Source organism: Chinchilla lanigera, unplaced genomic scaffold, assembly GCF_000276665.1.
Source record: "Chinchilla lanigera isolate Chin_1 unplaced genomic scaffold, ChiLan1.0 scaffold00001, whole genome shotgun sequence".
Classification (NCBI taxonomy): Eukaryota; Metazoa; Chordata; class Mammalia; order Rodentia; family Chinchillidae; genus Chinchilla; species Chinchilla lanigera.
This window is the reverse complement of record NW_004955402.1, coordinates 41,809,317-41,834,989: the sequence shown is the minus strand read 5'-3', so window position 1 is coordinate 41,834,989 and position 25,673 is coordinate 41,809,317. Positions and strand designations below refer to the sequence as shown.

The following is a 25,673-nucleotide window of genomic DNA, read 5'->3' as shown; positions in this document are numbered from 1 at the left end:
ATTAAAAATGCAGAGGTGAGCTGCTCTTCCATGCTCTTTTTCAAATCTCTATCAGATATAGTGAAATATTTGGGTTATGAAGATCCCAGTCTGTGGAATGCAAGTTGGCTAACTCCAACTTGGAATGACCTTTTTCATTATAAAATTTAAACCTGATTTAATCTAACTCATTTTGAAATCCCAACAGATGTTAAGGTATTTTCGAGGTGAGACATCTCCCAGTAAGACCAATATTACCACTGTCTGAGGCTGAACTGTGTACATTTTCACAGTTTAATGTATACACAACTGTTCCACAACTGCTAACAAACGATAGGCGCCCATGCATAAATAATGTCCATAGAACCAAAGGGGGAGAACTAGTTCAAAATGAAAAATGTTGCTATTAAGACCACAATGCATCACACTGCTAAATTTTTAGCCTCATGCATAAAATTATAGCACTGATTGGCAGTTGCTAATTATAATACTACACTGTTAACACAGAACAATTAATTGTTCAGACCAAGTAGCACAAATGTAGAAAATAATTCTTTTTTTTTTTAACAGAGCAAATGAACACAGATTGTTTCTTCAGCAAAATATGAAACTGTAAACTTTGGGCTCATTCTGCAACTTTCCCCAATCCAGAATAAATAAAATCCAAAGCGGGGGGGGGGGGAGAAAAGAACATACATTTCTTTTTTAAGCGCACCTGTTCGTCTATTACAAAAGCACAACCTAAAACGTATAAAGCTTTTTTGTCTTTTTTCTTTTTTTAAATTACAGTTACCAAAAGAAACGGTGAATAATTTATTACATACGCTATAATAACATTACTCTAAACACTATTATCTATGAGGTATATCTGAGAAAATTCGGTAAGGAATTGCGCGGTCTGCATTGCCAACATGCCCAGGTTCATATTAAAGCTTTGGAACCATGAAGAACTAGAAAAGGGGAAGAATGGGGAGGCAGAAGAAGGAGAGACATCGAGAAAGAACCTTTGGTATTAGTACAAATCTTGTTCTTTGCAGGGTTGCATTGCAAAGCACCACAGTACAATAAGCCCTCCAATTTACTGCATGGAGGCCCAGTTGAAGCTGAGGTATTCACAGGAAGGATTAAAAAAAGCACAGAGAGGTCCAGACTGGCTAAATCGTTGCTTTGGTTCAAGCAAGGCACTCGTCCCGTGGTTATGTCACACTTTGCAAGTGAAGCATGAGGCTGAGGGGGATTTGCTGAGGAGGGGCCTGCCAATTAGGGATGTTTTCTGTGTTTGGGCTGCCACTGCTCTTTCTAGCTTCTCTCTTAGCCGAGGTTCATAGTAGGAAGGCTGGGGAAGGTGATGTTTGCTTATCATGGAGGAACAGTCTGCTGCTTAATGAGTGAGGCCATCTTTGTTGCCTCCCAGGTATTTTGAGCATTTTATTTCTAATAGGAATTTGGGGAGAAAACCAATGCAATTTGCTGTTTGGAAGGAAGACCTTACAGATTTGCTTTGTATAGGTAGAGAATGAAGTTTTTAACTTGTGTGGACAGGAAGGAACTTTCATTTAGGTTAGGATGGTGCTTGGGAATTTTAGAAAGAGGGTAATTGAGTGTTTCTTATAGTCTGTCAATCTATCTGTAAAATATTTACAATCAATCTAAATATAAAATATTTTTTACATTTCTCTACTTGCTACACTCTCTTGAATGAAATGGATGAGTTGGTCTTCTCCTTTTTTAGCTTCTTTGTCTAAATGGTCTGTTCAAAAGCTCAAGGACGTAAAATACAAATTTCTAGTACTCACAAAGAGCTATATAGATTAGTAGTGGATATTTGCATGTGTCTAAAACCCATTTGGTCAAAAGCTGAAAAAGATTCATTGGCTAACATACAAGTCACCTTGATGAATGATCTCAATAGTGATTTAATCACTTAATGGAATCTAAAGAAACTTAAAGAAGACCAATTAATTGCATGAGTAAGAAAAAAGAGAAGCAACTTTAAGTAACCATTTTTTAAAATGGCATATCCATTCATCTGAAATTTGGGGCTCATTTTTCATTTACAAGGAATAACTGTTTAGCATAAAAAATGTAAGGCTCTTGAAAAATACAGATTTGACTTAGGAATAAAATTTAAACATCTATAAGTAAAAAGAATAAAGAAAAAGCTGATCATTGAAATGCTGTGTCTGCAAATTATAGTCAAGTTCCCTTCCTTGGTAAATACTGACCTTAAAATGTCCATAATAATTAAATTCAATAGGTCAGAAATGAACTTTACAGCCCTCTATAAAGGAAATGTTCAAAAGAGATCACACTGTTTGGATCAGTATACACTTTCTAGGGTAGAAACCTCTGAATGAGCCCTATGATTTCAAGTCTGTCCATCTTACTAAGCACAGGATCATATGTGACTCTGTGGAGATGTAGATAGATAGGATACTGAAAGTGCCTGTAACTATCCTTGTAGGGTGAGAATGTTAAGTAATAAGCCCTAGACCCTGCTTGCTGCTACAAAACTGTGGCTTTCCTACTTGCCAACATGTGACCAGTCTCATGCAGAAGTGGCTCAGCCATATTTGCACGCAATATGCGGAGCACTGGGGTGGAGCCAGGAGACTGTGGTGGCTTTGGCTCTGGTGTAATTTGACTTGGATAATTATTTCATTTCCCCAAGTCAATAGGGGCTTGCCTTAATGAGACCTGTAGTCCTTTTCTACTCTACTACCCAATTTCCATGGCCCAATAATTGTCTTCCTGTGATAGCTCCACAGCAAGGACAGAGGTCACAGCTAGAACTGAAGGCCATCTTCCAACAGTCTTCTTTATCAATTTGGAATCATAATTTATGGAACCCAATTAAAGCAATATTCAAACTTGCATCCTGAATATGTGGAGGGGGCAGCAAACAAATGAGAGAAACACAGAAAATATCCCTTTTCAAATTAGCAGCCGCCGTCACATAGATAATTATTTCTTTGGGGTATCTGAGCTGTGGCTGTACATACCTTATGTCAGAGAGAATAGTTAAATTATAAAAGAGCACAAGCAAAATGCAGACCGCACAGAGAAAGAAATCTTTGGTATCTTTGGTGTCATCAACACGATTAAAATTACAAATGGAAAAAGTCAGTGAGGTAGCCTTCTTTGGTTCTCACTAGAAATAGAAAGTTTTTCCTTTTTTTCTTTTTTTTTCTGCTTTTTTTTTCCTTTTCTGTTTTGTTGCTTTACACACACACACACAGAGTTCATTCTTGGAAGCAGCTAGTGTAAGGGTTTCTCTCTTTTTGTTTATGATTTTTTTTTAATTTATTTTTCCAGTTTCCATATAGAAGCCCCGAAATCCAGGCTGGTGAAGCAGGGTCTCAACTTATGTTTTCTGAATGCACAGTTCAGGTGGAGTAGTCAGTGCTTGTCCACAAAATTTGCTCTGTTGTTCTGACAGCAAACAAACTGTAGTGCTCTCTGTTGTTTTAAATAAAAATATAAACTATACAATGCATCTCTCACAGATGCTGAATAAGTTAAATAAATAAGTTACAATATGAAGGCTCTGAGGGCCCCAATAAGAGGTGAAGTTTGCCTGGAACCAGGTGGGGCTGTGAACTTAAATTAAATAATTTAATAATCATTAAACTATTTTAAAAGTTAATTCAAGAAGGAAATATACCCCAAATTCTTTCTTTTTTTTTTTTGTAACCTGTATTTCTTCCCTATCTGTAACAGAATTTCACTGCTTACAAAGCAAACTAAACTTCAAGAATATTCTAAACAGGATTTTGCATCTCTGATGCACCACTGGTCTAGATTTTGATAAATAAGTACAAGGAGTAAAATCAAACTAAAGAAGAAATGATTAAATAATTACCCAAGACCTACACATTTGTGTACTAGACACTAATTTAAATAAATTAATTACATAATGATATTTTGCTTGGGTCATAACCCAAAGAGACAAGAGAAAAAACATTTTGGGGGGTGTGTATTCATTTTTGGAGAACGAAGGGTAGAATCCCTTTCAACACTCTGAATGCATATAAAGCATGTTGAGGACCACTGAGGGGTGACAAGCATGAAAGAAAAATCACCACTCCCTACTTGCTAGTGCAGCCCCCCGCAAGACCACATCACCCATTATCTCAACCTTGGAATCCAGAGCCCACTTTTTCCCATCCGTTTCCACTTATTTTACTATTTTTTCCTTCTTTTTCTTATTTCTCTTTTTTTCTCTTTTTTTTCTTTTTTTCCTTTTCTTTTTTTTTGTCCTTTTCCAGATCTTTGGATTTAGCTTTAGTCATGAGAAATCCAGAATAAAGCTATTCAACCGAAGTCATCATCATTCTTACTTAGAGGATTAAATAATATCCAAGGTTCCTTTATAAGTTGAGTTTATCTTGGATGTGCCCAAATGAAAGTAATTCCAGATGTACACATGGAAGATGCTGGGATACTTTTTTATATTCCTGCACTTTGGTTTTCAGTGTTATAGTGAATAATAATGAAAACATTGTACATTGTAAAAGTACCACATACATATTGCAAGATGATTTAAAATTCATTTATTGTAACAGATTACAGTATATATGTATTAAGCATGTCTGTACACACTTGCATGTACACAGTCTAGACACCTATGGGTAATGTGTTGATGTAAAGACAACTATGAAAAAACATGTCAAAATATGTATCTAAATCTGTATACATCCAAGCTGACAGACGCTATAAGCTTTAGGCAAACTTACCTACCAAGATTTATGCTATGTGAAATGCCTGTCACTAAAAATGGAGTCGAGTGAAAGACTTCTGTGGAATGAACAAGCCTGTGGCACTGTTTTTTCTTACACACATTTTCTCCACTAGAAATATATTAGCTGGTAAAATTGAAATATATAATTTCAATCAACCTAATTCAACACCTACAAGGGAAGGCTTGGGCTGTAGCTTTCACTTGCCTCAGACGGCAGAATCATTTTGGTATCAGAGGACAATGAGCATTTAAAATCCCGTGGGATTCATACCAGAGCCCACCAGCCTCAATTAAAAATTTTGTATCTATATGAGGTCCTATATTATTTTAATAATGGTTTCGGTAATTCATAAATATTTTAGGACTTTCTAAAACAAACATTCTCCTTCCACCATGGCCACTGGAAAGAAACAAGTCATTGGTAGACAACAGGCACTGGAACATCTATATTTAAAGCCAACATCATTATCTTGCAAAATTTATACAACCAACTGGGATACTGTTCTTCTTTAGCAAGGATTTTTAAAGCCTTATTTTAAAACTGGAATCTCCTACTGTTTCACAGGTGAGTTGGTCTTAACTAAAGGTACAAAGTTATTAAGATGTCCAGTTTGGCAGATAAATATCAGAAAGTTATAGGTACACTAGCTCTATCCTTTCTTCCTCTACCATTTCCCACTCACTTTCCCAGTTAGGCTTACAAGCTTGACTCAGAGCATTAGCAACAAAAGCAAAAGTCAGCTCTGATCTGTTATGAATCTAGAGGTTACTGTCACAGCCCTTGTGGTCAAACTTAATCACAAGTATCACCTTCTCCCCCAGTTTTTAAAGAGCCCATTGTTCTTCAACAAACCAGAACCCAGTCTGTTCTCCTTAGATTTTGAAAGATACAAATTATACAACCTCCTGAAGACCCAAGTGATCCAAGTTCACTGCAGAGGCATACTGTCATGACACTTTAATAACGACAGTCAAATAGATACTTCTATAATTCTACCAACATTTTCAAAAGTGGGTAAGTATCTCCCTGTACATAGCAGTTGTGATTTTTTAAAAAGTCTGTTAAATTTTAATTTATTGACATTAAAAGGTGGATACTCAGCATAGACAAGGTAAAATGCCTGATTATTTTAAAAGTATTTATAGAGGACTTTGAAATACATTATTTGAGTTAGAGTCTATGGCCATAGTACCCTGAATGTGCCTGATCTCACCTAATTTAGAAAAATGTGTGTGTATTATCATATTTACCTACTAAATTTGATTTTATTTTAGCTTAAAATGAGCATGAGCTTGGATTTCCCAAGCCCACAACTGTCAAGAGCCTATAAGAGAAGAGTTGCTGCACAGGCATTCTATGATCTTTCCAGAAAAAAGGGTCATGCTGAGTCCTTGGCTCCGGGTGAACCGTCCTTTTGGTACAACCTAAACACACTTACATTTTGGGGTAAGCTTTCAAATACTGATGTTGAATTTTATTATTGTTAGGTTTTCCTCTAAAAATGTATTGGTTTGCTTTTTCTTAATTTCCTAGAAGGAAAAAAATTGTATCCCCGGTACCAAAATCACATTAAGATAAAAAATAAAGCCTAATTACATAAAGGCAGAAAGAAAAATATCTTTCTACTCAACAGCTATGAGAATTAGGATTTCTGTTGCCTCAAAGGAGTTAATTTGTCTGAGCTCTGTTCCTTCACATCATCCCTTTTGTTGCTGGTGACTGAGCCATGCCTAGAATTTTTCTTGAATTGAGGAAATGAATTCGAAAGTATAACCAAGTCTGACTGGTTATTTTCTCTGAAATTATTAATTTAAAATAAATTTTTAAAATTCTTAAACTCATAGGGTTAAATTCTATACTTTTCAGTATAGCGTTTTCAGATTTCTAACAAATTGAAATTCTGCAGGGCCTACAATTTGGACATATACATGTACAGATGTACACACATATTCATATATGGATGCAAAAATTGTTTTTTCAAAAAAGCAAGCACTTCTCTCATTATGTGATATTAAACATTTATCAAGAGGGAAATTCTTGCCTTTTTTAAAAATAATGACATATTTCTTTGTTCATAGAGTACTGGTTTGACCAGTATTAAAATGTTAGGCCACAAAGATAGCCTCTTTTGGCCTACACTTCTTCAGGGGATGCCAGACCCAGATGCTAGTATTAGTGCGTCAAAGAATCACTAACCAAACCAACAGGCTTGGCTCCTCAACCTGTTCTCAAGAAGAACAACCACTTTCCACTGGCTACAAGTCGCAAGGACTCATTTAGAAATACCCAACTTAAAATTCATTTCTACCAATCTGCGTGGGAATAGTCCCCTGCTGAAATGTGCTTTCCTTGACCCTTGGACAAACTATACATGGAGCATGAGCAAGGGACAAAGGAACACAGGGAAAAGTCAAGAGATGATCCCCAGGCAGGCTAAATCACAAAAACCATGGAGAGCAGTGGTCTCTCACAGCATCATGGCTGCTGCCCCTGCAAAGGACAGCCTACGTGGTAGGGGTGAGGAGGTGGCACAGTGGGTGATGGTGTGATTCAGGGAACTCTGGAACTTTCCCCAAAGCCTGCTCTACATTTTCTCTCCAGGAGTGAAAGCCCCCCCTCACTATCCCACCCAGCGCCAGCGGTGGCACACAGGCTTCTCAATGCAAATTGGTAATTACCACCCTGAGGAAACCTGATCAGCCCACTGCAACAGGAAATGGATGTCCCCATGAGAATCTCTGGTGGATCTGCTCATTAAGGGGGATCTGGAACACCCTGATGGAGACAGCATCTCCTGGAGAGTGAATAGATTTCTGGGCTGGCCTCACGTCCCATAGCTAGTGGGACTGCCCCACTGTGCCTTCCTAGCAGTTACAGAAGATAAGCCTACATGTCAGCAGCCCAACTCTGTATGGTGGAGATACCCTACTCACCATCTTCATCAAGGTTTAGGCATAGAATAGAGATTACACTAAATACAAATAAAACTCATTTATACCACAAGTCCAGTTATCAATGGCTTAAATGTTGAGATGCTTGAACTTGACTTTTGACCTTGCCCAGAAATTTTCATAGAAATCGGAATACACCAAATTATCCACAGTGGCAAATTAACCCTGGGGTGGCATGAGAAATGCGCAAAATTCTGAACTGAATATTCAGTGCATGAAGCATATGACAAAAACAAGACATGAATTTGGACAGCAAAGATTTTGGGTTATCACCAATGTCTAGTTGATCTATATATGTATTCATATATTATATATATCTTTCTTTAGAAATGCAATTTTACAGCTGATTTTTAAAAAGCTAATAGAAAAGTAGAAACTGGCAATTATTTTTACATGTTTTCCCCACCCACAAATGAAGCCCTGTTAAGATGTAGCAATTACATGAAGATCAGGCTGCAAATTCCTCTATAAATTCTTTGGTTCTGTGGTTCAGGAGAGGATGTGTCACAAAGACCCCTACCCCTGCTCCCTGCTCCCTTTCCCTCCCCTGATGATGAGACTCTGAACATAGAATGAACCAAGTCTAAACGTTAAGAAAAGAACATTCAAGTGACAATATCATTCCCCACACTCTGTTGTGCAGAGAGAGGAGAATCATTCAGTATCCCTACATCTTAAACCTGGAGTCCATGGAACCTTTTGAGAGATTCCACGTTGGGGTAAAAAGCCATGGAACAAAATTAAAAGCAAACAATAAAATCAAATAAATGACTCCTTCCTTTTGTCGCTCAGAGAAACAAAATTGATTACCTTTGTACAGATCAATGGCGCTATTAGTATTTTAGCCAGGCAAAAGAAGATAATGAACTGAAATAAAAGGTATGAGAAATCCTCATCTTTGGTATTGTAGCTGTTGAGGTTTCTGTTGCTCTGTTCCGTGTTCTTTTGAAAAACTGCATAGGCACAAATTAAAGACAATCTTCAACTTTAAGATTACCGCACGAGTTGTCAAATGAAGCAGTAGCCATTCAGGCTCTTCCTTACTTCAATTCTTGTCTCAACCCTTTCTTTCAAATCTGCTTCCAAAAAATGTCCCAAGAGGTCTGTTTGAACACAGTGTGTCTCGCTGTTTTTTGTTTTTTGTGGGTTTTCTTTTTTTCTGGCATGCTTCCTTCTTGTTGATGGTGATTTCCATTGATTTACGGATTTGTTTATTCATTTAATGGGACAGTTCTGTTTGTTGCAGAAGTAGGTGCAGAAAAAGTTTCTTTGGTTTCGATTAAGTAATTCATAAAAAAGTCAGTCTTAAGTGTCTGTAAAGAATCATTGCAGCGTTTGGCTTGCTTTGAACACCCCCATGGTGCCCACCTGGGGCCATTCACTGGTAAATATGCACATCTGACCTTTGCAATCTCCCAGAGTTCTGTGGGCGCTCTTCTGCTTTCTATGGGAAGGTGACAGCCAGGAACCAGAGCTGGCGTGGTAAAGCCACTGCTTGGTGGCTTGGCTAACGTCCTTGGCGTAGCTGGTCCGCTCAGCCGGATGGTGCGCCAAATGCAAGAGCTGAATGCCATGTGGAGTTGCAGAGGTTTTCTGATTTCTAAAAGTAATCACAGTATTTTTAGGCTAGAAAATCGCAAGTAATAAATGTCTTTGGTTTGCAGTATCGTGCTTCTTTGGTGTGCTGTGTTTTCTCCAGATTTATTCAGTTGTTTTGCAAAGATGAGTCAACAATGGAAGAGACTAGATGACACTTCTCCAGGACTACATGACAGTCATGGGCAACATGTATAGTGGTTTATTACTGTTCCTAGAAAACACTGGAAATATCCCTCCTAATGGGATGGATGAGGTAACAACACAAATTAGAAAGAATGAGAATGAATTAAGTCATAATGCACAATAGGAGGAACCAGATGACTGATAACCCAAGAAGGACACATGAATGATCTTAAAGAAAATCTAGATCTTTTAAAATGCCACATTTGCTCCACATACTTAACAGTTAAGTTGGCCTCCTGAGTGTGCATCTGCTTTACATACAAACAAAACTTGTAGCAAACTGCAAAATGTGCTTGAAGCCATACTCTCAATGATTCCCTAATGACTTCATGGACAGGCGTCTTGAAAAATCCAGATGCAGTGAATCCAGAACCTTTCTCATTTCTGTTTATCTTTGTTGTGCTTGATACTTTGAGCTCAAGTGAACTGATTTATTGTTTTTTGTTTTTTGACGGATCCAAGACCACACGAGATTTCCAGGAGGTAAAGAAAAGATTGTAAACTGGATCAACTCAAAGCTTTCTAACTTATTCAATGAAAAGATGCCTGAGTTGGAAAAACAGGTCCTTGGATTTTTAGACTTCCATATTTAAAACTTGTGCTCCGTAATTACGATTCTGAAATTTTAAATGGTATGGCTGTGAACTTTGGAGTACTGTGATATAATGAGGCTAAGCACTTCGAAAGCAAATGAGGTCATTCTTGTTGCTAGATTCTTCTCTTGTTGTAGTGTCTTGGAAGCCTAAACTCAGAGTCCTTAAATGGGCCACATTCTCACTGTCACCTGTGAGAACTCTGACTGCAAGAGGCTGACAGGACCCAAAGTTCTGTTGACATTTTCAGCAATCCTGAGCTTGGTTGACATCACACTGGCATTAAGTGGCTCCAGGAAGGCCTCATTTGGATTTCTGGGTTGCTTAGCATGCTCAGAAGACAGTGTCTGCTTCAGAGAGATTAATTTTCAGCTTGCACTTGGACTCTGTAGCCATTAAAAACAAAACAAGAACACCTGGCCTATGATTACAGCTAGAATAGAAGTTTATTTTCAAGAGAATTGTGCTTTCAAATCACCAGTGAAGGGCCCCAGCTAAGTATCTGGTGTCTTTTTCCTTGGTGTTTTCTTTTGGTATCTGTTGTCCTCATTTGGAGGTGACTTGTGCCCAGGTGAGAGTCCTTCCATCATGCTTTGGTACAAGTGCTGGAGGTGGCTGTGGAGCCCCCTGTGCTCAGGTCATCTTGCCACTTCTCCAGGCTGCGGCGCCGGGCGTTCATGAAGAAGTTGCTGACAGTGGTGAGCTCTAGGCCCAGCTGCTGAGAAATGGTGATCTGCATCTCCTTTGACGGCCGCTTGTTCTCCTTGAAGATGGCGAAGAGTGTTCGGCGTTGGAGGTCAGTGAACACCAGGCGGGATTTCTTCTGGGAATTGTTCCTGTCTTTGTTTGGTTCTTGCTCTTTACGTTTGCATGCTTGAAAGAAAAGAGAAGGAGGAGAGGAGTCAGTGCAGTGCGAGGACCCGCACCGAAAGGCGATCCATTGAAAACATTGACAAAGTCGTACAATGGGATGTAAACCGTTAAGCTTTATTGTGCAGACTGCCCAGCTGTCAATAACCAGCCTTCCCAGCCCATCACAGGTGATGGACGGCATCAGTGTGCTACTAAGGGAAGGGAGAGAGGAAAAGACAGGGCTGGTTTACAGTCTGGTGTGGAGCCCTCTGCAGTTGTCTTTCTCTTTTAGTCCTGCCCCTGAGCACACCTGAACACTGTTTATTTCTGAAATGAAATGCAGTGAAAGGAGTGAAGACCCCAGGTCTCAGGAGGATGACTGAAGAGGTGGTTCCTCTTTCATACTTTCTAGAATTGTTTTCAGTTGAGCTGAAATTACCTCTGGAGTCAGAACTTAAAAGTGTATTTTCTCCCCTACAATCAAGGCCTCTGCCTAAGTGACTCTAAAAATTGTTAACAGAACAAAATTAGGAGTGACAGCATGATAGTAGTGTTCTGACCCACATCGCAACTTTTTAAAAGTTTTTTTCATCCCAACTTTTTAAAAAATTAAAACAAAGCAAAAATCCAAGGAAGGACAGACCATAAAACAATTGGCTTAGCCAATTCTATTGTGGTCAGTTTGAAGTGAAACTGGTACATGAAGACAGAGGTAAATGTGGAGGAAGGAACCCAAAGTTTCAGAGACAAGACTTCAGGGTTCTATGTGTGCTGTTACCATATGCAGTGCCTGGGAGTTCACACTCTCCACACCAGGACATTAATTTGTACATCACTATCTCTCCTTTAACCAATAAATCCCTGTAAGGCAGTAATGAGGTCTAACATTCCTCACTGACTCTTTTTTGAGCTGTGGACAAATAGCATCCTGACTCAGGGAATTGGTAACTTCTCAGACAGATTTGGTTTCTCAGAAAAGTGACTTGTAAGGGTTAAATAATATAGTAAACACAAATCACAAAGTTAAGACATGAGAATGTGGGTTAAAATTTCACTTTAAAGAAATCTCAGCTCTCCTGGGAGTGTTACACAGTCTCAATACAGCAAATTAGGAAAAGGCAGGGTGGACAGAACTGGATGGGGAAGTCTCTTCCAAAATCAAATTCCACAGCATAGCTAGCCTCCAGGCTGAGAATCTCTTCATTGGGACTGATATTACCCTGCAGCATGCAGTCAGGACCAGGATTAGATTTTTTATGTACATCTCAAAGCTCTGGTTTATAGGTATGATTTCCTAATCATTTGTCCAGGCATTTCCTACCTGTTGTTTCCTGCAGGGCCTGTAAGCAGAAAGCACCCACCTCACTGTATCAAAGAAATAGCCTTCCTGAGTTAAGCCTTAGTATTTGTTATGAACTGAATGTCTGTGTCCTCCCAAAATTCCTATGTTGAAATCCAGGCTCCCAAGGTAATGACATTAGGAGGTGGAGCCTTTCCGAGGTGATCAGGTCATGGAGGTAGAGCCCCCACGAACAGGATTAGTGCCCTTATAAGCATGCTGAAAGACAGACCTTTTGCCCTTTCCACCATACGAGGATACATGGAGAGACCAAGATTTATGAACCACAAAGCAGGCCCTTACTAAACACTGAGTTTACTAGCATCTTGATCTTTAACTCCTCACCCTCCAGAACTGTGCAAAATAAATTTCTGTTGTTATAATAGTTTATAGTGTTTTTTCATAGCAGCCCACATCCACCAACACAGGACTTAATGTGAGGACAACACTCATATAAAAGATGCTTTAGAAGCTGACCTTCCCCTACCTAACTGTCCACTCTGCTGGTGCATGCTCTGCACCACAGAAACATAAAGGACCAATCATGAAATAAATGAAATGCATGATGCCTTCAAAGGCCAGGAAGAGAAGAGCCTCCCTCTGTTGGGCTGTGTCAGCTTGGCTAAACTCTTTCATCCTGATTTTTCTTCTTTCATTTAAAAAGAGTAATCCTGTTACCTTTGAAAATTAAACACATGCACACAGATCCACAAAAACAATTTGTTCCTGTCTTAAAACCCATTCTCTTGGGGCTGGGGGTCTAGGACTTTCTCAGATGAGGAGGGCTTCCCCTGCAGAGAGAGCTCAGACAGCAAGGCTGCAATCATTACTGCTACCCCTTTCTCAGACTTTCCTAGTGAACACTACTTCTTTGTTCATCCCACAGGGTTCTAGCATTTTGTTGGATTATGATGATTCCTGCATGGTTGTTGTAATCTCATGTTGAAACTCTCTGGTGCAATCTCAAGTCTTCCATAACAGAGCTTCTGAACCCGAGGGTACGCAGAAATCATCTGGACAGCTCATTAAAGTGCAGTGGGGGATGCAGCCAGCCTGAGGTAGTGTGGAGCTTCTCATGAGCTCCCAGCAATGCCAAGGCTGTTCACATGCCTCATCTGGGCGGCAACGATCTGCTTGACTTTTAAAATTTGTTTTAAATGCTCAGAGGATACCTGATACCATGCAAGGTTCAAACATGGGCTCTTCCACCTCCAAAAATAGGGATCCTGTACAGTACTTAACCTATCAGGGCCTGTGTTTCTCAGCTGAATAGGGAAATAATAATGCTCACCTCTCAGTGAGGTAATATAGGAAATACTTCCCACCTTTCTTCTCATCAGGTTACCCCAGCAACCTTGAGTTAGGTAGACCAGAGAGAATGCTTTTCATTTTCAAAGGAAATGGATGGAGAACTAGGAAATGAAAGTGATGATCCTCGGTGCACATTCCAGGTTTGCTGCTGACACAGGGCCAGGCTGTACCCTTCTCTACAGAGTGACCTCAAACCCGGTTGCACAGTAGATGGGCCCTCCATGCAGGGCTCGCCTTGGGTTCCACCTCAGGGATCTGATGGTTGCAGTATGGGGCCAGGTGCTGGACTCTGCTTTTTATAACCTTCCTCAGGACCATCTCAGATGGGGGAAGCAATGTGCTTACCACACAGCCACTTCAGATCCCCAGACCATGGTCCCTGCTCCCACTTTCCGGGATGCCTGGTGCTGAGCCTTCATCTGGAGAATTCTGAATAAATAATGGCACATGATAATCTCCTGATAACAAGATCTGGCCAAATATCTTCTGCAAATATTGACTGAGGTCCTGTCCTCTGTCAATTTATGCTCTTTCGGATTAGCTGTATAGCCCTCAATTTTCACACCAGTATTGATTATTCTTCACATAATGCTGTACTTGTGCTTTCAAAGGGGATGATTAGACAGTCTTATAGAGATACACACTGATTTGCCAAATATATTTGGTGAGATATAGGGATGGATGTTAGATGTATATATTTAAGAGAAAACTATTAAAGACTTGAAATGTTCAGCAAACTGCAGAGAAAGAACAGATCAGTACACCCTGCTTTTGCCTTTGCAACATCTTTCTAAAGCCACTAGATTCTGCACCAGCAAATGTAAAACTGTAGGCTGGAGTCTGCAAATGTATGGCAAGTCTAGAAGTCCAAAACAATGAGGCAGTAGGTCTGTAACTTTCCCAGAGTCCAATTGCACCCCACAATTCTGACCAGCTCACAAAAGCAGTTGGTCAGGAGCTAAGAGAAAAACACAATTTCATTTGCTTTGAAAGTGTAAGAAAAAGGCAACAGATGGACTAATGTCTGGAAGCTGGTTCAAGATTGTGAATCTCAGAATTCTCAGAAACATGCTATGAAGCCAGCTATCCCCATAGGCACCAGAAGAATGTAAATGGTTTTGGTACTGTTAAAACATTACACTTTATAGTCAATATGTACCCAATTCTGAATGGCTAGTAAAATCAAGTGGCTCCCTACAACCCAGGAATGTGTAGATACCCAACAAAACAGCAGGTGTTCAAGGGTAGCACTGATAGAAGTATCCACAGCCTTACACTGGTTAGTCTCTTGAGTTCTGGCTACTCAAAGGAAATTTTCCAATGGAAGGTGCAAGATTACCCAGCCTCCTATACAATTTGAATCTGTTTCTCCTTATCCTTTTTCTAGGAGAACCAGGGAGGGCATGTCACACCAGGGAGTGGATGGATGGTGAAGGGGAACAGAGAGCCCCAAATCCTTCACCAACTCTTGACCTTCCTCCTCCCATTGGGAGGTGGTTCTTATGAGGGTCTGAGGAGGACCAAGAGCTCATTTCTATTTCAAAGACCTATGCACCTGCAATCAGATAACCTACCTTGGCCACAATGCCTTTTCCTCTTTTAAAAGAGGAATAAGACTGACTCCGATTGTTAATTTTGGACCAGGACTGGGGCAGACAGGTATGTATAAATCTATACATAATGAGTGAGGCAATAGTCAGCTACTACCTACAAATGCAGGTCCCTTGTTAGACTGATTTTTTTTAGCCCAGTCAGTTTACAAGGTCAGAACACAGAAGAGAAGCTGGTCCCAAGTGCAAGCTCTCTCCAAGATCTTGAGAAATGAACTCCCTCAGGGGGTCAGAAACAGAATGAGGAAAGATGTGCCAAAGATACGCCACTTTTTTGTTGCTGATCTTTCTAAACCAGGAGAGAGATCAATTCTCTCCCAAATGATTGTCTTCTCACATCTCCCCACCCAACCTTGCATGACTATCTCTAATTTGCCTTGGGAAAAGTGATTCCTGGCATCCCAGGGACTTGGCTCTCCTCTGCAAAGCAGGCTGACTGGCCTTTGGCTCTGTCATGCACCATGGGTGGCACGGTGGCATCCAATCTTTCATGCCAGAGATGATACATATCCGGGAAGGCCCTCCAAGGTGCAGGCATGTGCGCGCATGTGTGTATATGCACGCGCACAGTCAACAGCAAGAAAGGCAGTATTTTGCTTTCTGGAAGCAGGTACAGGTGTATTTCACCTTGACGCCTGGTCTGTCCAAGTGGATGGCCTTAGCTCTTCAAGGTATCTGAACCTTTTTTTACTTCCCACATCTGGGTTCTCATCTCAGGGTCACAGAACTTCAGGGTTCTTGCCTGATCAGGGGCTGTCAGTTGCACATGGGGAACTGGAGGCCCAGGGAGGGAAGGCCCAGCAGAAATCAAGGTGTGGATGCCCAGTAGGACTTTCTTTCCACAACATCTTTGAGAGGCAGAAGTTCGGTGACAGCTTTGTTCACCATGGAACAATTAATGTTGGAGCCTAGATTTGCTTTTGTTGTTTTGTTTTATTTTTAGTTGTTTTGAGACAGGGTCTCACTAAGTAGTTCAGGCAGGACTTGTACTCACTATGTAGTCCAGGCTGGCCTTGAACTCAAAGTGATCCTATTTCTCGGCCTCCCAAGTGCTGGGTTTACAGGTGTATGCCACCACGTCCAGCCTTGAAGCCAAGATTTGGACTTGGCAAACCCTTTCTTAGCCTTCTGAGTCCTTGGGAAACCTGAAATAAGAATCACCCAACACAAGGGAAGAACCCTCCTGTGCTCCCTGCAGGGGAGCTGAGCCTCTCCACACTACTGGGATTTTGCAGCATGAATTCAGAGCTCTGCTGAGCAACACTCCAGTATTGGGCTAAAGCCTCTTATTTGCTTGAGAGAATCAAACCTGATAATTTGTGACAGAATTATTAGTATGGAACAAGAAGATTCCTGCACAATAGCTTCCTTCTTCCCCAGACTGGAAGCTTCAAGGTTTGGGAGATAACATCTGTAATGCTGCCACCATGCAGTTATGATCCTAGTAGGTGTTCCTGAGTTATTGGGGGGGGGCAAGTTAGCAGCAGGGCAAGTGTGGCCCAGTTGGGTCTCTAGTGTCTGGAAACATTGGCTCATCTTCTCATCTCTGATCTTTCATATTTGATTTCTAGACTCATCTCTCCTGTTTTCTTTTCCTTGAGCTTTCGGGCCCACCCCTGGCCTCCTGGAATCCAGCTGGATTTTCCACCTCTGTCCCCTGAACTCTCTTTCCCAGCAAACCTCCCAACCCACTGGGTACCTTACTCCAAGTCTAAACTTGGTTCCTGGGCAGACCCACTAGCACAGGGGGTCTTGCAGAAGTGACATTCTCTTCTAACCATCCTCCCGGAAACTACAAGCATGTGGGCCTACGAGGTTGCTGTGGTTTACATGTTTTGAATATGTCACCCAAGAGCTCATGTGTTGGAGGCTTGGTTCTCAGTGTGGTAGTGTTAAAAGATGGGTGGGGGATCTTTTAGAGATAAGACCTGGTGGGAAGCCAAGGGGGGTGGGAATCCCTTCAGAAGGGATTCATGTGTTTCTCATAGGACTTCAGTCCCCACCATCCCACACTTGCCATCTGATCTCTTCTCTCTCCCCTACATGTTCTTGTCTTGATGCCATCTGCCATGGAGTCTTTAGAAGAGCCAAGGTGAAATGAGTACCATGCCTCTGAACCTCCAGAACTCTGAGCTTAGTATACCTCTTTTCTTTATAAAGTATCCAGCTTCAGGTATTTTGTTATAGTATCAGTGGACTAATAGAGAGATCCTTGCAGAATGCTAAGGGAAGGGGAGAGGGCCTCTCTCCACAAGCAAAATACAATGTCAGCCAGGACACGTAGGGTTGGGGAAGGTGGAAGTAACTCTCAGGGAAGAATCTTGAAGCAGTCTCTTCACTGCAGGGTGCTTATAAGGGCCTGGCTTTCACATAATCAGTTTGGCTAAAGATTTAACACCTCCCAAAGTAAAACATTCCCCTCCTAGGGAAAAGAGCCATTTCAACCTCACTGAGGTCATTCTGCCCCTTGGTATGAGTGAGAAGGAACTCCTAGTGCAGGATTTGAAAAGGAATGGAGAGAACTCAGGCTTCCAAGAAGCACAGCAGCCCCGTAGAGGAACTGAGGCAGACTGACGGCAAAAACTGCCCACAACCCACACCCTGTGCAGTGTGACTACAGCCAGAGGCCAGTGTATCCCCTTTCTCATGGACCTGCACTGGCATAATGACTTGCTTTGGCCAGCGGAGTAGGATAGAAGTAACAGTGTACGAGTTGTGAAGCCAGGTTTGAAGAAACCATGTGCTTTGTCCAGGCTCTTGGAACTTGGCCAGGCTGCAGTGTGAACAAGCCCAGGCCAGCGTGATGGAGGAGACAGGCTGCCCAGCCTCAGCCATGCTGGACTGCCCACACTGGCTGACCCAGCAGCTGACTGCAGATGCTCAAGGGAGCCCAGCGGAGTTCAGCCAAGCATGGTCTAGATCAGCAGATCCATCCAGCCAACCTGTAGACTCCTGGGCAAAAGGAAATGCTGTTTTATGCCACTCACTTTGTGGTTGTTACGCACCATTATGTTGGGATAGGTAACTGACACAGAAGCCAAAAACAACCTTTTCCTTCCTGCCCAGGGGCTGAGTCAGGTGTAGGGTAGACGCCTCAGCTTGGAATCAAGACCTAGCCTCCAATTCTTTGGTGGCCACTTATCACCTGCATGGCTTTGAGCTCCACTTTCCTCGCCTGTAAGGTGGGGATTCTACTATCCACTGCTTCAAGACATCAAGAAACTACTGTAACTTGTAGCACACAGTAAGTACTCAGTAAATGTGCACCCTCACAGAGAAAAAAGATGTTCAAAGGTAAGGTTAAGAATTCATGATTTGAAATGATTTTCCAAGCCTTAGAAGTAGACAGTGCCTGGAGATATAATGGTAAATAAAGCTTAAAGATTTTTGTTTTCCTCATGAAGTTGTCTCATAGCCAATTCCCAGCCTCCTACAAGAGGTAAAACCGTAATGAGTTTTTACAAATGTGTCAGTGATCATGGAAGATTCTGGACCACTAGTGTTTCTTAACATCATTAATTTATATCTAAATACATTCCACATATGATAGGTATTATTAGCCCATAATAAATAATGCAGAAGCGCTCTGTTCTCCTTACATTCAGTAAATACTTTCCCTGAGTAGTTCAACACAATCTTGCCAGGGCATACGATGGGGGTGGGGAAGGAGGTCATTCTAAGTGTGCATTTGTTAGCAGACACTTAATTTTCAAGCATAGGGGTCTGAAACCCATGTTTACAGGAGACTCCTTCTCATCATTCAGAAGGAGAGCCCGAAGCTGCCCCTCTTAAAAGGGCTTGTGCAAAGGGCAAAAAGCGTGACCTTCCCCAGCCACATCCAGAGAGAGCACAGGGCTGCAGCTATGTTGGAGAGATCATTTGAGGCCATCAGCAAGGGCTGTGTTGGAAAAATCAGTGACCAAAGTAAATTCGTATTTGTACTGTTGGCCTGGTTCTTTGTAGAACCTATGGTTTTTTGTGGAAAGAAAAAGGGAAACAAACTCCCTTTTCTTTCCTGCTCTGAGGAGGTGGCCCTTAGGTACTGACAGCGTAGCAAGCCTACAGGAGAGGTGACAGTGTCCCAGAGAGCATCCTCCCTCAGGAACAATTTTGCATATTCAGGAGCCTACAAAAGAAGAATAGGATCTCTTGCATTCAAACAAGGAAGCAAGAAAATGGAATTACACACTCTGATAGTTCATATTTGATGGCCAGTAAGCCACCAGTTCTGGGAAATCTTAGTCATGCAGGCTTTTTGAACTAGTAGAGGGACAGGTGCCAGCACAGTGCTTTAGGGACCTATGAGGAGACGAAGAGGCTGGCACACAAGACTTGGCTCAGACACTAAGCAGTGCCATTGGCCACTCATGGCAACTGGAGCCAGGGACACTGATCATCACCTAGGAGGAAGGAGGGCAAGGGACTATTTAGAAACCATGAGTTGCTTAGTTTTTAATCTCCAAATTTTGGAAACTATAAAAAGTTTATAGCTAGATCCCTTGCAGTTTTCCCTGACTCTCTGATTTCTGGTTTATCACCAAAGTCCACCCTTCCATGCACCTCCTCCTGGAGCCTCTCGATGGTAGGGTTCACATCATCAAGGTCAGAGATGCCTGACCAACGTGTGGTGTTGCCCATGAATATCTGAGCTACACACTGTGCTTTTCCTATGACTTGGGGCACATTTCTGTTCATGTGGGAACTGGCCCTCTCATGGGGGAATTGTGGATGATGAGTGATGACTTTCTGCTCTTTCCTTACATCTCCAGAGGCTCTGCTTTCACTTCAGTGTTTGCTGAGTTATAAACAAGGGTCTCGACAAGCATCATAGCAACCCCCTAATGTCCAGTCCTTGTCCAACAAAACACACCCAGCAGAATGACTTTTCTCCATTCCTGTGCCTCCAAGACATTCTCTGGCGAAAGCAAGTTTTACTTCCTTTCTCTATTTTTACTTCTACCACAAAGTCACTGAAGGTCCAGGGCTCAGGAGGACTGCTGGATGTCTGGTAACATTGCAGAGGCAAATGTGACCACGGCCAAGAGCAAATCTCCCAAAGGAAGGTGCAGGCCTTTGTGCCCTGCGCTGCCACACAACTCTTTCATCTGACCTACCCTGCAAGCAGGAAGCACACTGGAGCCAGCACACCAAGCGGAAAAGAGCCTCCTGCCTCCACTTTCCTCTAGGCAGAAACTCTGAGAGAAAAATCAAGATGCACCAAAGGACAAGTTGCTAAAAGCAGATGATGCAGGTCAGGCAGTAAAACCATGGAGTCCCATGATGGCAGGACTTAGAGACGAATTTGTCCAACCCCCTATTTTAGAGATGAAGATATGAACTCCTATAAGCGACATGTTGAGCACTGCTAGGCAGAGCCCTAAAAGCCCAGATGCCCTCCCATCCAACCCAGTGAAGTTTTCTTAGGCTAAATATTTGGGGGCAGTAGGCCTTTGCAATTGTAATTTCTGCCACTATTCTCCAGTGCAAAAGTCTGGCAGAGAGGGATCACTAGTTCTGCTACACAGCAGCATTCCTCCAAGCTGTCCATGAAGATGCGAGTTACTAAAATAAAATATTTAATTCTGGAGGGGAATATCTGGCGTCAAAGGGCTAGAAGAGCCTGGAGCAGCTGCTCCAACTTCCCCTAAAAGCCATATAAAAAATCTAGAATAAAAGCTAAAATCTACCACCCTAAAAACTACAACTATAGTCAATCTGCATTAGACATTGCTGGGGGAATTTTCACCTAAATTCAAGGCCATTGCAACTGGATTTAAAAATAGCATCTGTATTTAATAACTAAATACCCAAGTCTTCTGACTGTTCAAAAATAAATTTAGTAGTTATCAGTCTAGTTGTGCTGCCTTTTGGATCAGCCAAAATGTCTATTCCTAATTAAGAACCTCAACTCTCAGAAGACAATTTGGCAAAGAAATTGGGTAGGAGTGAGAGAGGGTGGTACATCACTGGGAGGTGTAGTTTCCAGGGTGCTGAGTGCCCGCAGGGTGGAGAGGAACCCTGGACCTGTGATGTGATCAACATGTCAGCAACCCAGGATGGGTGCTGGGGGTGAATCCATGCCCATTCACCAGGGCCAAATGCTAAGACGGGAGCTGGAGCTTAGGTGTATTCCTGGATGACTTGGTACAGGTCTTAAGAGAGTGAGTGTACTGACTTTCAGAGGATCCTGAGCAAAACATATGTTTCTACTGACCAGATCAAGCCTGAATGAGTCCTTGGTCATTTATGAACGAGTAAATAGGACAGAAGAGCCATGAAAAATACTGGAAAGCAAAAAAGGGACCATAATCTGAATATCAGAGAAAATTTATCTGAAAATAAGAGATACTTAAAGAACATTTTAAAGAATCACTTGAGGGCTGGGGATATGATTAAGAGATAAAACTCTTGTGCAGGATACACAAGGCCTAGTGTTCAATCCATAGCATGGCAAGAAATCAGTTCCTATCAATTGATATTGCAAAAAAGAGATAGCTTTGATGATATATGAATACAAAGTTATGAAGAATAAAACCAGACAAATCTATAGTAACACAGCTCCTAAAAAAGTGATTACATCTTACTTGCAGGACAATTAAAAATATAGTAGTGCCTTTGGAGGAAACCAAGAATAAAACTGACACTGTGATTGTGATGCTTGAATTTCATGCAGTTTATGTGGTCTTTCCCATAAGAAGGCACTTCTAGCTCCTTAATGCCTTGAAAACTAAGTCTATATACTCATTGTGAGAAAAATACCTTGAAGATATACTCCAGCTTCCTAAAACGTTAATCAAATTTAAGAGCTCAAGAATGTGATTTCATCCTTAAAAAGGATGCTCCAACATCTCTGAGCTCATCCCAAACATCTAGACATCCTAAGGAGGCTCACACATTACTGTCTTAGTTACTTTTCTCTCTCGTTGCTGAGACAAAATACCCGAGGCCCAAAATGAAGGAAGGAAAGGTTTATTTAACTTACAGTTTGTGGAGGTTTCAGTCCATACTTGGCTGGCTCCAAGGCAGAAGATAACAAAGCAACAAGAGCAAAGGGGGGAATGGCAGCCGAACAGCAAACAGCCAGAGCAAAAGGGAGGAATCACCAGCCAGCAGCCTCTTTTCCTCCCTTACATTGTAAACAGGCTACCCCCACCTAAGGGGCATAGGGGCGTGTAGCTCTCACATAATCTCTATGCCCTCCTCTTCCACAGGCTCAGGATGTATATAAGGTAAGCACCCTGGCTTCCTGCTGAGTCACTTAGCCAAACCTCTAGACTCCCCAAGTTGACACAATGTATCAATCACTACAATTACCAAGGATCATTCTTTGAGAAGGCTGCACAAATGAATCTGGAGAAAGGGAGAGAGGTTGGTATTTCCTTTAACAACAGGATCTCAGTGATGTTTAAAAACAAAAGATTACATTACTAATGTTTTTCATTTTTATGTGAATAACATAGTTTGAGCAAAAGAAATGCTTTTGGAAGAGTTTGACATTAGATTCAGAAGTCCAGTTAAAGATGACTTCAGATATATAAAACATGAAAAACAAAAGAGTCCTACCTATAATAAAATTAGAAGAAAATGTTTCAAAGTGTTAACATTTCAGATGAGGCCTGAAAGCATCATGACTATTGAACATTATGTTGGAAAAGTAACCAATACAATAAAATAAGAAAAAAAAGTGGACATTTAGAAAATAATGAAACATTGATAAAATGGTAAATGCTCAAATAATGTTGAAGCTCATTCTTTGACAGGTTGTTCTAACTGTATGAACTCATTTAGTCTTTTTTTGTTTTGTTTTGTGGTACTGGGGATCGAACTCATGACCTTGCGCTTGCCAGACAGGTGCTTATACCACTGAGCTATATCCCCAGCCCCAACTCATTTAGTCTTTACAACCACCCTCTGAGGCTATTTATAATTAATGATGTGAAGGTACAGAAGATTAAGCACATTACTTAAGGTCCCATAGTAAGTAGTGAAGGTGGGATTCAAATGAGTGTAGTCTGACTCCAGGCTCCTTGCACATTACAACTACTCTACAGTCTTTCTCCAGAGAGAAGCAGAACCTTCATAATTATACATTAATCTGACTTTCTTTTTGCCTAGAAAACCCAAGAATCTCCAAGACAAATGATTAGAACTAATAAAGAGATTCACAAGGGTGGCCAGTTACCCAACAAACATATAAAATCAATATTGATTATATGTACATAAAAAGTCCAAGCACATACACAGAAAAACTGTTAGAATTAATATGAGAAGTTAGTAAAGTGCCCAGATGCCTAATCAGTAGGCAAAAATCAATTGTATTTCTATATAACACAAACAAACAAGATATAGGGTACCATTTATATGTGGGGAGATCAAAGTAAGCAGGTGGAATAAATCTAATAATAGCTATGCAAATCTGTGACAGAAAAACCTTCAAAACTTGTTAGAGAAATTAGAGAAAACCAAAATAAATGGGCTGGAAGACTAAATATTATGAATAGTTTAATTCTTTTCATATTGATCTATAGGTACAACGCAATTTCTAATGAGACTCACAGCAGGTTTCTCTCCTTCACTTCCTTCCCTCTTCCCCTTTAGCCTTTGGAATTTAACAAGCTGATCCTGAATTTATATAGGAGTGCAGGCTATTTTTGGTGAAGAAGAACACAACAAGAAGCCTTGCCATGTCAACTATCAAGATCTTCATTAAGGATGTAGTTGTGTTGTGCTGGGGCAAGGAGCCACAACAACAGGCCAATGGAACAGAAGGGAAAGTCTGGAAGTAGATTACTGCACATTTCAAGAGCTTGAGTCAATGACAAGACTGGCAAGGCAGAAGGTAAGGAAGTGTGTTCTTTCCAATAATGGAGTGGGGTAACTGTCATGTATGGCATTACATCAAGGCATAATTCTTGCCCTTTGCCTCATGCCATAATGCAAAATTCTACACGAATTTCAGACTTCAGTGTGAATGGCAGAATGATAAAACATTCAGAAAGAGAACATATGGTGATATGTTCATAATCCTGGGAAAGATCTCTTAAGACCTAAAAGATACCCAAAGGAAAAAGGTTTACATATTAAGTCTTACTAAAATTAAGAATTCCTATTTATCAAAAGACAGTAATGAAAGTAAAAAGGAGAGCCATGTGTACTGCCACACTTAAGAATGACAAAAGGCTTGAAGCCAGAAGACATAAACGCTACTGGAAATCATGAAAAACCCAGACATCCCAATATGAAGACAGACAAAGGGCTGAAACAGGCACATAACAGAAGCAGAAATATAAATTTCCAACAATTACATTGAAAGATGCTCAAAATTATTAGCAGTCCAAAAAATTATTAGCAATCCAGGAATTCCAAATTAAAACATTACACACCCATCAAAATGGCTACAAAAAATGACCACATGAGAACACTCCTAGGCTGTAGTGGGAGTGCAAATTGGTACAAAAGGTTGGGAAAAGGGTTGGTAGTGTCTTCAATGGTGAGAGACATATGTGTCCTATAACCCAAGAGACTCTGCTCCTCCGCAGACACCCTTGTCACAGGATGTGTCCTGTGTTGCATGCTACCTTAGTCTTCAACAGTGGTGCACACAAGCCTGATTGCCAACATCAGCACCTTCATCCTCCCACCTGCTGCTCACTCCAAGAAATTAAAGAATACCTATATAAATGGACTGGAAGACTTAAATATTATGAATAGTTTAATTCTTTTCATATTGAAGTGTCCCTAACCAGTGAATACCCGGAGTGGCACAGAAACTCCCCAGTACTCTTGTTCTTCAACTAGGACAACTCTGAGGTGTATTTCTATGGATTCTCACAGTTTTCAGTAGAAGCAAGCTTTGCTTGCCCACAGTGGGAATGTGCTTGATAAAGCAGCTCTTCTTTGCTCTGTTTTGCTTCTCCATTCTTCTACTTGTGTTTTCTGGAATCATCTTTCAAATAAATTGTCTGTACTTAAGACATTGTGTAAGGGTCTACTTCTAAGTGAACCCAAACAAGGAAAACCCTACAGAAACATATACTTTGATATGTGAGGATACATATACAAGAATATACAGGGTAGGTCAGTTTGTAATAAAACTGGAAACAACCAAAGTGCTCATCAACAGAAGAATGAATTCATTGTGGCATATTGGCTTAATGGAAAAATATACGGCTATGAAGAGTAAGGTACTACTACCACCACCACTACTACTATTACATGCAATAACACATAATGGAAGGGACAATGTATTGGGAAAAAAGAAATCAAACAGAAAGAAATATACACTGAGTTGATTTACAGGAAGTTTGAAAAATATCAAAATAAAACTGTAGCAATTAGGGATACAAACACTAGTGTTAGGAACTGTGAAACAAAGCTAGGTGGTAACAATCACAAAAGTAGGTTAGGCAGGTTATTGCTTACCTCTGTGGTTGAGGGAGGGTTTTTGATAAATAGTTTTGATAAGAATGTTGTTTATTCCTTCTAGAGTGGTAGCAATATTTAATTTGCTTTGG

At 40.9% G+C, this 25,673-nt stretch overlaps 1 protein-coding gene across 1 annotated transcript in view; it reads right to left on the bottom strand.

Moving 5' to 3' along the window:
• The window catches only part of Onecut2 (one cut homeobox 2), a gene marked incomplete at its 5' end in the record, with an annotated part of 57,502 nt that overhangs the window by 4,793 nt on the left and 27,036 nt on the right, over positions 1–25,673 (bottom strand). The window contains one exon of the mRNA XM_005372974.2: positions 8,483–10,920. Within this exon, the coding sequence (XP_005373031.2) occupies positions 10,634–10,920 (287 nt within the window). The remainder of the gene's footprint in view (positions 1–8,482; positions 10,921–25,673) is intronic.